Source organism: Poecilia formosa, unplaced genomic scaffold (assembly GCF_000485575.1).
Source record: "Poecilia formosa unplaced genomic scaffold, Poecilia_formosa-5.1.2 Scaffold0, whole genome shotgun sequence".
Classification (NCBI taxonomy): Eukaryota; Metazoa; Chordata; class Actinopteri; order Cyprinodontiformes; family Poeciliidae; genus Poecilia; species Poecilia formosa.
Window position 1 is genome coordinate 682,616 of NW_006799939.1, and position 15,147 is coordinate 697,762.

The window sequence follows — 15,147 nt, forward strand, 5'->3', positions numbered from 1 at the left end:
AGAAAAGCGTAGTAAAGAGGTAATTTCTTACCAGTCTAGTGGTACCGAAAAAGAATTAAAAAGAAAAAAAAAAACGAACACTCTCTCAGCACAAACAGGCAACAGACTCGTAGGAACGAGCAGTCAACGGCCTCTCCTTTTGAATTGAATTAGAGCTGTCTCTCTGGCCACCTGCATAACCCACTGAATATGTTAAACGCCAGGGGGGCATGGAAATAATATAATTAAAGGAAAATGTGAAGCAACTTAAAAGATGTAGGCTAAGCAATGCAAAAGTAAAACATCTGCTCTATAAAAATCAATCTCGCCCAGTTTCTGTCATTGCTTCCTGCCACACCTCCCTGGCCCCTTACCCTACTGAAGCACAGTGGACACCCTGGACAGGTCGCCTAGTACATCTAGGCCCGGATTCAAACCCAGGACCTTCTTACTGCAAGGCAACAGTGCTAACAGCACCATTGTCCAGCCCGTCTTTCAATACTATTTGCAATTTCCACACTGTTTGTATGTTTTACAGAATGTTTGTATCATTTTTTTTTCTGTCTGTCAAGATATCTATCCACAGAAAGATTCAAAAACCTTCAAGGTTGAAATGAACTAATTTCCCTTTGAAATGTCAGCCCAAATAAATGAATCATGAAACGGTTTTCTGTGGAGGATTGTTTATTGTGCCTATTGAGTCATTACGGTAGTTTCTGACTTTTCAGCTCATACCTTTGGAGACGATGAATATGCGTAAGATAAATCCATATAGATAGATCTATCTATCCATCCATTCATAAAACTCTCTTCCTTTCCTCACAACCCTCCCGCCTGGTTATTTATACTCACTGATGAATCATATGTTGTCATGGAGGTCACGCCTGCGCAGTAGACAACGTGAAAATCTGAATCATCGACGGTAAGTAAGGGAGGGAAAGAAGGGGGGTAACTGTAGAGTGATGGGACCCGGCTGAGGAAACAGCAGCGAGCGATCACTCTCCGAGCTGGTGATGAAAGGTAAATTTATTGCTGTTGTTTTGTTTGTTTGTTTTTTTTTTCTTTTCTTTTATGGTCTGGTTTTATCTTCATAGGAGTGTAAACGTAGAGTTGGATAACTGGCTTTTTGAAATCGGAATCAAAGGTGGCGTCCGCGGTGAGCTGAGTGCGCATTGTACAAAATTACAGAGCAAGTGCTGTTTCAAACTTTGTGTTGATTTGTGCTATTTATCCTCGAAGGTTTGCGAGTGTTTTGGTCTGTAATCAAATGAACTAAAACTTCGATTAAAAAAAAAAAAAAAAGATTTCGGCTCTAATTAATTGCTTAAAAAAATACGGTTCCCGGGTACTTCAGATACGATGGGACTTACTTTGATGCAAAGTTCACGTTTTGTGAGTTGAATTGGAGAAAAAAAAACGTGCTGTGTGTCTGTTTGCGTCTCATTGGGGGACGAATAGCTGGGGTCTGTTTTCAGTCTGGCGTCACACATTACGTCTGTATGTTTTCCTGCTGCGCTGAGGGTAGCTTGATGATAATGGCGTTCAGCACCACAGACAGCTCCAGGTTATGTGGTACACACAGCTTGTTGGAGGCAAGGATGCCGCAGCTGGTCGGAACAGGCGTCTTTACGGAGTTGTCATATTATTGTTTACGATTTTTCGGTGTGTTTTAGCACTTATTCCTTCATTGGTCTGAAGGAACAGTTTTCTTCTTTCTTCCCTTTTTTTTTTTTTTGCATCTGTGGCTTTTAGTACGCTTTGTACCTCAACTTCTAGAGGAAGAAACGTGTCAAAGTACGAAACAATACAAATAAATAAATAAATAAATAAATAAATCCCTTGATAATGTTTCCAATCTCACATTTTCATTTGAAGTGTAGCTTTGAAATCTCTGATCTTTCACACCTAATTTAACTAGTTCCATCCCTCCATTTTTATTTTCATGCTGTAGGTGCAGATGTCCATGAGGATAAACAGCATATGGGTTAAACATTCATGTGGTCTTCATATGGTTATGGTCTTCCATCACAACTAACTTATGATGAAATGTACACATTTACGTTGTTAGTTTATGGACATGAGATATTCAACATTTAGAATTCAATCTTAACTTCCACTATCCGTGATATATACATATACCAGAGAGTTCTTACAATAATCAGAAAAAAAAATAATGTCTATACCAAAGATGCTTTTGTTGGCCCAGTTTCAGGCTTCAAATTTTCTGTCTAAAGACTGTAACACATTTAAATTGATTTTGGTTTTAATTTAGTTAAATGTGATCATCTCTGATATTAAAAAAAAAAAAAATGTCCTGTAGACTTTTATGTGTATTTGTATGTGATGAGTTTTTTAAAGTATATCTGACGTTTCCCTAACATTTCCATGTTGGAAACAATAACATGGTGGAAAACATTGACTGGGGGTTTAGGACACCTTAAAATAAAATCAATTTAAATTTACACCTTAAAGCCCTACAATTAATTGTTTTCTTTTCGTTGTGACAGTGACAGATTTGAATCCGCCAAACAACATAAACGAAGAGATTATAAGACGATGACCATCAAAGTATGTCCCACAAATCCCTGTGGAAGAAAAACACTGCGACAGTAGCATGTTGATGAGTTAAATAGACACTTGATGAATCTTCTGAACAGGAGAAAATAAGAAATTTCAGTTTATTTATCGATCACTGCCTCACATTGCTTGACTGCTCCATCAGTTTTATGAATGCTCTAAAGTATCCAGTGCTGTTCATGTTTTGTTTCTGCTGCATGAGAGGATGAGTAAGAAGTATTGTGTATGAATACAAATAACTAAACACAGAATCAATGTTTTTAAAGCAGGTATAAAGGATTTAGATGTTACTTTTTTTTTTTTGAGATACAATACAAAAAGTAATTAACTGTGTACAGTTGAAGTGCTACTGGACATGAAGGCAAAGACGCCCTAGTTTGTTTCACAAAGTCACACAAGGAGGATGCTTCGCTGATCTCAGTGGACTGGGGCACGTGGTATCAGATGCCTCCAGTGTGTTACATAACTTGGTGGCATTTATGCCCGTGTGTGTGCACTTGCATGACAGAACCCTACCCGATCTGTCTTCAGATTGAGTTGTGTGTGTGGGAGAAGGGGATTGTATTGGAAGTATGGCTGTAAGGCTTCATGCCATGTCTGTCCGTGTGCATTCTGCAGACGGGTGTGAAGGATGACTTCGTGCTCAGAGATCTGTGGGTCGGAATACAGCGAGCAGGCTCAATCCGGCGGAAACAGCCAACAGTACGGAGTCCGCTCCTACCTCCACCAGGTAACTGAATAGAAAAAAAAGAATAATAATAAGCAGATAGAAAAAACTATTTTCATGGAAATCCTAGCCCAGTATCCAAAAAAATTATTTTGAACATAAAATCTGCATCAGAGCTAGAGTCATCCGAATGTGATGTGGGCTTCAGTTTCTGTTCTTTAACAGCAAAGAAGAAACTGATAAACTCTGCTTCCTTTCAGTTCTATGAGGAGTGCACAGGTTCTATCTGGGAACGTGATGAAGATTTTCAGATTCAGAGATCGCCAAGCAGGTGGAGCTCTTTACTCTGGAAGGTGAGATGAACGTTTGACTCGTGCAACGAAATCCATAGCTTGTCTCATGTAATGTTTCTTGGATAAAAAAAAAAAAGTAACAATTTCGTTAACTGACTTCTCTCCCGCCTTGCAGGTCTGTCTCACGTTTGGAACGCTGATCCTGGTTACAGGCCTTATTGTTGTTTTGGTGGGTTACGCAACACCAACTATGACTGAAGCATTTGGTGAAGATGATCTCCTCTTTGTTGACAGGTATACAACCAGTACCAAGATGTATCACAGAGAAGAAAGCAGTTTTATTAGTTAATACCAACTAAACAGGTCAGGGTTTCGTTAACATTCATGCTCAGAGGACCAAAGCTGATCTTTCAAAGGTCAAAAACCCAAAATGACCAATAATGGCAAAATTCATTGAATTAAGTTGGCAAAAGAAATGGCAATCTGCATCCATAACTGTTTACATGTTTTCTTTTAACAGATTTTCTTTTTTTTGCCATTTATTTTAATTTTTGAGTGATTTTTTTTTTTTTTTTTTTTTACAAATTCATATTTGACTTTTCATTCAATTTGGATCTATGTCATTGTTCTGACATATCTACTCTTATAGTAAATGTGTAAATCTCAACAGTTCAATGATCTGGTATGATTACAGAGGGTTTTTCTTTTTACGTGGTCAGTAGTTTTTTTTTTTCCACACTGAGTTTCTGGGACATGCTTTCTTAAGCTTCTTTAATATTTGTACAAGTTCCCTCAAACACAACTTTATCATTTATTTCTAAAGGACTATCTGACTTTACACATACAGCTACAAAAAAACCCTCCAGTAAATGTGGATCTGGGTCTGTTGGCAATGTTTGCATAGGGAGAGTTTTACGGAGATGCTAACATTGATTTGCTTCATCTCTGTTTTATATGCCTTGTTAAGTTGTTCTATGACATGCTTCATTTGCAGATCTAATTAATCATGCATGGACATCACTTACAGAAAGGGCTGTTCTCGTGTTTCATTAAATGAGTGCTTTGCTTTTTATCGTCATAAATCTTAATGAGAAGTATCGTAGCAGGACACTGCACAGCTCAGGGCTCTGCTGCTCTGTTAGTTTAGTCCCACCTGAGCGTGTGCTACAAATAAAATCTGGGTTGGGACTTGATTGACTTTGCATTCAACTTGGATCTAAAATATTGCAGATAGGACCATCACATGGTCCAGTTTTGTGGTATTTTTTCACAGTGTAAGATACCAAGAAAGCAGGATACAAACTTAACTAAGCTATTTACCCGCCTAAACCGATCTCTAATCTGGTTTGGTTTTTGCATCTCGCATTTGTTGTTGCAGTGTGCAAAAATGGACAGATTATACTCGATAACTGACCGTAAAAAACTTGTTTTGGAACAGCTACGCTGTCAGTTTCAACCGTGCACTGGACATCTGCAAACTGACTGGTGCGGTGCTGTTCTGTGTGGGCGGCACCTCCATGGCTGTGGGTCTTCTGCTGTCTGCCTTTGCCAAGAGCTACTCCAAAGACGAACTGTACCTGCAGCACAAGTTTAAGGAGCGTTTAGCAGATCTCCACGCAACAGTTGGTAAGCTGGCTCATGCGATGAAAGGATTGATGAATATGACATTTTTCAAGTCATTGAATATGAATAAAGCAACTGTTTGTGTCACAGGTTCATCAATAATGCGAGCACCAACTCCTGGGGAGGGAAAGGTGCCTGTAACGCTCTCCAAAGTTCAGAACATACAACCCGTGGCCACGAAAGCAGAGACCTGATCGGCGCCCCGATAAAGAAAGACACAAAGTGAAATAGGATTGAACTGTGTGTAGAATGTGTATAAATGAGGGCACACCTGAGTGTTCATCTTAATGAGCAGTTTATCTTTAAAAAAAAAAGAAGAAAAAAAAGGCCAGCTTAAGTGGCTGCTGGGTCTTTTCTTTTTGGTTGTCGTTTTTGATAGCTTCATTTTTTACAGTTAACACAACTGTTAACCGTCTGATGTCGTCATTCGAACCATAGCGATAAAAATTCACTGAGCGGTGACAACGCCATGCAGGAAAAGCATCTGAGGAGGAAATTAAAAAGCAGCATCCAGTCAAGAAGAACATAGCATTGTTTTTGACGGCGATAAACATCTTTGGAAGTGACAGAGGATGTTAATGAGAAAGAGGAGCTGAACGGAGCAGCTCAGTTGTTCCAACGCTCAACTTGAAAAAGCTCAAATTGATTTTTAACATGGTCATTAGTGCGACGCTACATTAGATCACGAGTGCTACTTTTTTGGTTCTATTTGTCAACAAGCCAGAGATGTAGTATTTTAGACCGCCAGAGAAAAAGTGCAAATATTTTATTTTTTGGCAAAAAGGCACAATGTAATAGAATTCACAAGCAGGACACTGACATTTTCTTCTAGCTTGTTACTCCTCTAACCTAAACCTTCAGACGGGATCAATAGACTGAGCTTGGATGCACAGAAACAATCTATATCACACAAAAAGAAAACGCACTGAACAAAGTGGTTTGACAAAAAAAAAAAAAAACAGCTCCCAGTGTCATTTCTTAAAATTATGGACTGTTGGTCCCTCCCTCCCCCCTAACTTCCCTTTCTTTCTTACTATTTGAAATTTAAGCCTATAAAAACATGTATCCATGAAATTCATAGCTCCTTTTACACCATTTTGCATCTATCTATCTAGCTCTATTTGTAAAGACTAAAATAAAACAAGTACTTTGCAGTGAGACAAACACAACAAGCAGGTTACATAACCGGCGGATAGCTGACAGGGATGCGCTAATCTTCTGATGAGCAACAGCATCACATTTGACAGCTATGATGGAAGAGCGGCTGTGATTCATAGATGCCCAATAACATTGTCACTTCCAAAAATTGAAATTATACTGTCACTTTCCAGCTGAACCTGATCATGTGCAATGCAAGAAAAGTAATAGATTATATAATCAGAACAGATTTGAATCTATTTGCTTTGTATGAGAGTTAATGTTATGAGTGTTTTTTTGTTTTTATTAGGTCATTCAGGTTAGTCCTTCAGACCTAACTGGATTTTACAAGCACAGATAGTGCAAATTAACTTTTTTTTTTTTTTTTTTTTTTTTTTTTTCCCTGCTTACGATCTTGTGTTAATGTAAATATATTCCCAAATTGTGATCCTCCCCCTTTTTGAGTCATTTCTCCTATTGTTGCTGTTACTGTTTTGGTTTGATCTACTGAATTACAGAGGAAATGACTAATAGGGCGGATTGTTTGCACTGCAGCTCATCAGAACAATGCTAGAACAGAACATCATATCAAGCTCATTTACACTATCAGGCTGTAAAATGAATGCAGCAGTACTTCAGGGTATTATCAGCATCAACTGATAAACTGCTTTGTTGGTCACATATATCCATGTAAATTGACCTCTTGTTATCATTTATACAACCTGCAGTCTTTCTACAAAGTGCAGCAAAATTAATTTTAAACTATTTGGTTCAAATCATACATGTTAATGATAAAATATATGTTCGTGAGGCTTACTGAACCACAGAGCAGAATCAGAGCTGGTAAAAACAAAATGTGCTATGAACCCTCCAGTAATGGTCTAAACCTTAGTAACTGATCAGTGATTGTGCTGATTATGAACTGCTGTACTGTTGTATTCAAAACCACAATTTGTGTTGTTTTTTATTATTATTATTATTTTATTGTATTCTGAATTATTTTCTTCTACCTGATTTGCTCTATTCTTATACATCTATATAGATGTAAGAGTCCCTCATCCCAGCCAGTAATAAGAGTGTCATCTTTTGGATTAAAACAAGATGTATCACTGTATCTACAGTATGCTTCTTTTTCAAAGGACACAATAAAAATCACATTTTCGCAGCTCATAAAAAGTGTGATTTGATGTTTCGCTTTGTGCGTCTCGCTAAACAAGAATATCAACAAAAAGGTTGTTTGTTTCAGTAGTTTATTATTTTTTTTTTAAAGTTATATAAATTCATTACACACAGATTGACACATATCAAATGTGCATTTGTGATGCTTTTCATGTCTCTCAGCTCATGCAAACTTAAAATGTAGTTCTTCAGAACATTTTAAAATTACAGCAATTTAAAAAAATGGTGGATTTGAATCAGAGATTGTGTATTCTGTCATATTTGTTAAATATTTCCTGAATGCATATTTAAAACCAAAACAGGGTGCCAATCAATAAGGAATAAGGAACATAAGGAATGTTTATAAATATAATTTAATTAATTTTTCCGAATTGAGGTGCATTTGTTTGCAATTACACTGTTTACTTATTTTAAATATATTCCATTAAACAAACAAAAATTATTTAAAGACATGTTACCTCTCAAAACAAACCTAAATTTCAAGGGTGTTTCTCATAGCTTTCATTATATCCTGCAGAATTATAATCAATCAGGCAGAGTGCTTTACAGAGCCCTATTAACATGGCCACACACACGCACACACACATACAATAACAGCAAGTGGCCAGGGGAAGCGATAATACTGAATTGATGGCGACTCCAGAAATAGCAACTTGTGCATCATCACCTTCCACCAGCAGGGTCTTATGACTCACACCCTCTCACGCCTCCACCTCCTTTGCTTTATGCTGTGTGTCTTTTCCCCTTTGCTGCCCATTTCTTTCTCACCCTCATTTTTACACACACGATCTCCTCTTGTCCCATGGGACGGTGACTCACAGACACAGTGACTGCATAAATCTCAATTTGAACAGCTGTAGGAACAAGAGTGTGGTGAGGCTATGAAAGAAATCCTATTAGATCATTCTTTACATTAGTGCATTTTTTTTTCTTTTTTGTCCCCGAGTTGGAGAATTTTATTTGTGGCTTAATATAACTTCCCTTTGGGGTGAAACTGTGAAAGAAAATGGTGAATGAAATATGCAGTGGAGTAGTTTTTACTCAAATGCCAAGAGCTCTGAATCACACCTAGTTGGTGATAAAGTAACTGTCTGTTCAGGTCATGTTGAGGACATGTGGATGTTTTTCTAAGATGTTGTATAGTCAGAATACAGTTGCCATTTGTTCCTGCTGCAATCCTTCTACACTCTTCATTTTAGCTTCAGTTTCGTACAGACATTAAATAGCTTACTGACAACGGGGTATAATAATGAAAATACTTTTGACCTTATTGTAAGCAATTATTAGAAGAAGTGTTAACTAATCAGGTACTTGATTGAATTCCAATTATAGATAACACACAAAAGAAAACAAACTTAACTTTATTCAAGTTTATTTTCCTTTTTTAAAAAAAAAAAAAAAAAAAAGAAATACAAATTTGCACAACCACACAAAAAGTTGTATTTCTTTAATATATATTTTTTTCTGTTATTATTATTTAGCTTGTGGTAACTGTGAGTAACTGAATCTTAGTTTTGAGACCCCAACTCAACGACTTTTTGAGAGATGCACACTACAAATCCTAAATCATTTTATATTATTTTTCATTATTATTATTATTCTTTGCAGGAACTGATATTGACCAAATTTTGCATTCTCTTTTTTTTTTTTTTTTCATTTTCTTCTATTTACTTTTCAGTTGGTGGTACCACCCTCCATACCACCTTGGAAATAGCTTTGAAAAATGAATCAGAAAAAAATAATAATAATAATAATAATGATAATAATTCTGGACCCGATTTGTTTTCTATTGTCTTCTTTACCCTCATCAGAAAAATGTTTAAAACCCAGAGCGAACTTGAGCTATTTCAGATTTAAAAACACCACAGTACCAAAAAGAAACTCCGAAGACGGAATAAAAGAACTGTACAAATCTGATGTGTGGAGACAGCAACTAAAAGCATAGACTCCAAACACACAAGAGAACACCATCTGTCATGCATAGTGGTGGCAGCGTCATGCAGGGAGTCATATTTCCTAATGCTGGTACTTGGAAAAAACCAGATGGTACAATAGAGACATAGAACTCCTCCAAAAAAGTGTAAACTTTAGTGAAAATCAGCAGCCAAACACTGACCCTGAAATATGAAAATGAATTATTAACATGACTCAAAAAATATGTTTTCTTGATTTATACAGTTTTATTCTTCAGATAGCTGACAAATATAAATGAATAGGTAAATAAATAGATTTTACATTTTGACTATACAGTGAGGATGTTGCTTTAATACAAGACTGTCAGACCATGTTGGCTGTGTAGACGACTACGAGAGTTTGCAAGGTTTATGTTCACTGTAATGTTAACATAAACTTTCTCAAAACTACAGAGCTCACAGATTGTTTCTTTAAACAAAGCACCTTAAGAGTTAACCATATTCATTAATATGCTAAATAAATAGTTATCACAATACAGTAGCTTTCATTGGTTTAGCTGTGTATGTAGAAGTTAGTCAAAGGCATTAAAAGACTTTATCTGCTTATAGTTATGAACTTTTCTTTTTGAAAAATCAATGGAAACCTCAACGCATAGTTCCATTAATTGTGGTATTATTGCTATTTTTTTTTATTATTCTTCTCTGCAAATGCTCATTTTAGTTTTAGGGTTTCCTTTTCTCTCTGCTACTTTAGTTGTCTTGATTGTCTTTAGCAACATCGTCCTCTTACTCTCTTGCTTCTGTGGCGTCTTCACAACTAGCTGAATTATTTGTTTCTGGCTCTACTTGAGTTTCTACCTTTCCATTCCCCTCTCCGTTAATCTTCTCTTCTTCTCCTGACTCTATGGGAGCCTCATCTTTTGATTTGATCACATCTTCCTCCTGGTTACTGGTCCTGCTGCTGCTTCTAGTAGCTCCGCTTCCTTTTTTCTCGTTATCCGACTGAGTCTCGCCAGGCATGCTGCTGTTTTCTATCTCCTTTCGTCCCTCCCCAATGTCTGCATCATTACTGTGCCCATTGCTGCTTTCCTCCCTATTACCACCAGCCCTCTCTTGCTTATCTTCTTCTGTATCATCGTATTGCTCTTTCTTAGCCTCAGAGGATGTAGTTAGACCTTCCTTTAGCTCTTTATTGTCCTGGGGCTTATCATCAACAGGACTGCTGGTGGACGCCTGATCCTCGATATTAACCTCATTCTTACTCTCTTCCTTCACTTCTTCAACTTCCTCCACCTTCTGCTCATTCATGTCAGTACCTCCCTCTTCTTTTTCATCATTTTGCTCATCAGCTTCCTTCTCCTCTTCTTCTTTTGCAACATTTGTGTCTTGGATCTGTTCCTTGTCATCTTTGCTTGTGGGTCCATCTGTTTCCGTGGCATTTTCAGAACAGGGTTCCTCTTCAGTATTTTCACTGTCCTCTTTTGAAGCCCTCTGGCCATCAGATGCATCAGATTTCTGTAACACAGAAATATGAGAAGAGTTTTCTTAGAAAGATGTGTCTTAACGACAGTGTGAATTTCTATTAGAAGGCGGTGGGAGTACAAGGGTTGTAAATACATGTTTAAAAGAATTTGAGAAAACAATGTAAGATGATTCTAATTTAGCAAGATCAATGAACCAAACAAATTTACCAGCACATCCATTTTCACTAGATCAATAGAATCGATCTTTTACGTTCATACCTCTTCAGCTCTCTGATCTTGGGAGGTTTTGCTCTCTGTGTCTTCACTGTCATTCTGTGGTTCTCTGTCATCTGGAAACAGAAAGAAAAAAAAATAATAAAAAAGCTTAATTAAAGGACCCTATGGACTTAAACATATATATTTCTATGTCTTACATCACACACACACACACACACACACACACACACAAAAAATGTCTTGTTTCACTGACCATGAGTCTCAGATAATGAGTCACTTTTCACATCGGTTTGATATAATCTCTAGTGTGAAATTAGGCTACTGTGATAAACGATGGGTTGATTTTTGAGGCTTTACAGACATTTCTACTAACGGTACCAGTTAAGGTGGCTGACACTGAAAAAAATTAACTACCTAAAGCTTCAAAGAAATTAGAAGCTTTTTAAAAGTAAAATGTCAATAATATGTTTTTTTATGTGGATAACTAGAGCCATGTCAGTTCTCAAAACACGAGCTTATTATTCTGTTGAAAGTTCAAGCTTGTTTTCATGCTCTCTGCTCGGAATTTTAAAACCAGGTAAAAACATTTCCTGAGTTTCCCCCAAATTAATTATTTTCATGCATCCATAAAATCCAAAAATAAGAAAGCTTTTGTTCACCCTCCAGTGAGACAATTGTTGTTACACTCGTTATCCTTTCATTTCACTGCTGTGCCCTTAGACTTGAGCAAACAGCACAACGCTGACACCTTGTGGACAATGGAAAAGAAAAAAAAAAACATTAAAGATGATCTCACTACAAGAATCAAAACAGAGTGAGTGCATATTCATTCATTCATATTCTCTCATTGGATTAAAGTGTTATCTCTTTGCAGGTTGGCATACAGTACGTTGCATTAGATGTTACCCTAGCTGTTGCCATATAATGTGAAGAGGACACTTTTAAAACACTCAAAATCAACACTGCAGTGTCAGTCCTGTCAATTAAATGAAGCTCTTTTACAGCAGCTCAATAACTTCTCATTTCTATTAAGCCAGTCAGCCCAGCAAAGAAGGTTTGCTGATGTGCAAAATTAATATATTGCTTTTCAGCTTGCATGTGAGCATGCTCATCAAAGGCTCTGCATTTGTTGCTGCTGAATATCATAGGACAAACTCAACTCTACGCTCTGATAAACAACATAATTACACACTTGTTCTCAAACACCGGATGAGACTAAAGTTTCCAAACAGAAATAAGCTGGGAAAAAAAAAACAACAAAAAAAAAAGAAACAGAAGAGAGTAATTAATGTCTTTAATATTAGTTTTCCTTTCTACACAAAGCTGTTAAGGAAGAAAAATGACTCGGGTAGAGATTAGAAGGGTTTATGGAGACATTTAATGCATTTAAAATGCAAAACCGATTGAAGTTTAGCCACGGTGAAAGATGAAACGTTATGGTAATAACAGTGGACCCTTTTTAAGAATATTTTATGGAAATTACTTGCATTCATTAGGAGCGAGGGCCAGGCGGCTGAGAGAGGAGCTGTAAGCAGAGGATGAGCTGCCACGACTCTAAACAACTTAACGTAATTTGAGAAGGAAGAGGCTCGGGCTCATGAAAATGCTAAATCTCATTGAAAACAACATTTAAAATATCAGCTTCCTGCTCCCGATTGAATCTAAGTACGTCTGAGATCTGGTGCTGCAGATATTCAGACCGCCTCATGTTAGAGGTAACGTATGAGAATGTGAAACTTTTTTGTTTTTCTTTTATTCCATCATCATCCAAATGCATGCATACATTTAATTTACTCACAACTGGCTCAAAAACAGATTGCACCCACAGTTCAGGTTTAAAGCCAAAGCTCATCCATCAGCAAGGATGGAGCTGTAAGTGGGTGTAATTGCGTGCACAAATGGCTCTTGCAGCCATTATCCTAGGAGGGAAAGTTGTAAATGTTTGTTGTTTAAAAGAATTGCAGCAAAGCACGACTGGAGATGAAATGACAGACTCGGAAGAGATCCTCTCATCGCTTAAGGAGGAGACTCCGTCTTTGCTTACAGACATGCTATATTTTTTTTTAGATCGCCGCAACTGTTTTCGTTGTTGATGAAGTTTACGTTTAGTTGATTAGGTTATCATTATTGACGTCATTTTAATAATAAATAAAGATATGAGGCGCAAAACCCTGAAACATTCCTTAAAAATCCAAGAAACACACAAAACTCAACAGTTTCAATCCAGCCCTGCTAATAAGTACAAACCGACACATAAAAATGTGCTTATTGCATGTAAGACTATTTATTTGAATGGTTAAGTAAATTTGAAGATATGAAGATAAATAATAGCAGAAATTGTATAATCAAAAAAAATGTTACTTTTTGTGCTTGTGACTTTTATAAAATATGACAAATTATAATCCTGAGTAAACTAAGATAAGTGCGAGACAGGTAATAAAGTGTGGACATAAAAGATGGTTTTTAAAAATAGCTTTAAAATCTTTTTTCTCTTTTCCAAACTTTGAAATAATGATAATAAACCCTAATCAAGCACACACGCATACACACGCGCACACACATCTCTCCTTGCAAAGTTCAGTTCCCTGGTCCCAAAGCTCATTCACCTCAGAGAAAAGGTTGCAGAAAACCTCCTGGGGCTTTGGAGAGGCTCTTCTAAACATCCTGTTTGTTTTACTTTAAGACAGCCTATTTGAATCCAAGCAGCTGCTCTGGAGCTTGGATTCTAAAATAAATATACATCCATACATATGTACTGTATATACAATACAATAATTAAACGTTTCAACTGCATTTATGTTTGGTTTTTTTTTTCAGCATGAATCTAAATAAATGCATAAATGCGTCTCTTGAAAGAGCTATTTCTGTTATTTAGTGTCATATCGATAGTAATGTGCAGCCTTGTGTTGAGATAGCTCTGACATTAAATCAAAGCCTAACAATGTTGCAGGCAGACAGGCAGAGTCATATTTGTAAAGGTCATGGCTTCAGCTTAAATAATTCATTCAGGATGTTCTCTCTCTCTCTCTCTGTTTTTTTTTTTTTCCCTCACAGTTCCCTGAACACTGGGTGTCTTTATTAGTCAAAGGTTTTTCACCTTGCTTTCGGATACTCAAGTATGAAATACTTATGCATTACTATGTGTTTAACTGCCTCAAAGAAAATAAGCAAAGCATAACAGATGTTTTAAAACATGGTTTGGAAACCACACAACTTTTTGTACTTGTAATCATTGGTTGATCAATAACTAGTCATTTTGATGCTGTTTTCCTCTGACTGTGAGTGATTTGATTGGGTAAAAAAAAAAAGGTAAAATCAGATGCATATTTGATAATAATATGCATCCGATAATAATTTTTTAGCAAACTGTGCTAAAAAAATTATACATTAATTTAAGTCAAAACTTCGACTAGGCCATTCTAACACACGAATATGCAAAGGCCATTGTTCCTGAAGTTTCACTCACTCTCAGGACTTTTGCAGCTCTAAGCTGTTTTTGTTCACCCTGATCACGTAAAGGATCCCCACAGGCTGCTGCTGCCACCACTGTGTTTCAGAAGGGAATTGTGCAATCAAGGTATAAGTGTAGTAACTAAATTGCTTTTATTCAGATACATTTAGTTGAGTAACGTTTTTGAAAAAAAAAAAAAAAAACTTTTAGGAGTCGTAAAGGGGGTTTACCACGTATAAAATATCACACTTTTTACGTTTTTATGAAAAACCGTGAACCATTTTCTTCATCTTTGGTTGTAAAATGATCATATCTGTAAATGCTGGAGAGGTATTGATATTTCTGGCATGTCACTTCAGCTCACAACATTGAACACAAATCCTCGAACCACAGCATTTTCAAATGACTTCTGAAGATTCCACGCAACCAACAAATTCCCCCAAATGTCAGCTTTTTACTTATGTAATGCAGACTGTATGTCAAAGTGCTTCTGATGTCTCGTGCTGATTCAAGCATCACATAACCTAAAGCTTCTATCGCAGCCGCTCAGATGGGCCCCACCGAACAAATGGGCCATGCAAACTAGATTAGAGACAACAGATATAAGACGAAATATAGACATATATAT

The 15,147-nt window shown here is 36.8% G+C and overlaps 2 protein-coding genes across 2 annotated transcripts in view; one reads left to right on the forward strand and one right to left on the reverse strand.

Moving 5' to 3' along the window:
* Nucleotides 1-892: 892 nt before the first annotated feature.
* nrsn1 (neurensin 1) lies at nucleotides 893-6,098 on the forward strand. Its single transcript, XM_007559449.2, has 6 exons — nucleotides 893-999; nucleotides 3,175-3,286; nucleotides 3,484-3,576; nucleotides 3,692-3,810; nucleotides 4,955-5,142; nucleotides 5,230-6,098. Exons 2-6 carry the CDS (start codon nucleotides 3,188-3,190, stop codon nucleotides 5,331-5,333), a joined length of 603 nt encoding a protein of 200 aa, XP_007559511.1. The 5' UTR covers nucleotides 893-999; nucleotides 3,175-3,187; the 3' UTR covers nucleotides 5,334-6,098.
* Nucleotides 6,099-9,041: 2,943 nt separating this feature from the next.
* Nucleotides 9,042-15,147, reverse strand: part of LOC103150005 (doublecortin domain-containing protein 2) — a 20,263-nt gene continuing 14,157 nt past the window's right edge. Inside the window, exons 8-9 of the mRNA XM_016664305.1 lie at nucleotides 11,111-11,181; nucleotides 9,042-10,883 (exon numbers count right to left, since the gene is read on the reverse strand). Coding sequence (XP_016519791.1) covers nucleotides 10,155-10,883; nucleotides 11,111-11,181 — 800 coding nt within the window. The 3' untranslated portion in view covers nucleotides 9,042-10,154. The remainder of the gene's footprint in view (nucleotides 10,884-11,110; nucleotides 11,182-15,147) is intronic.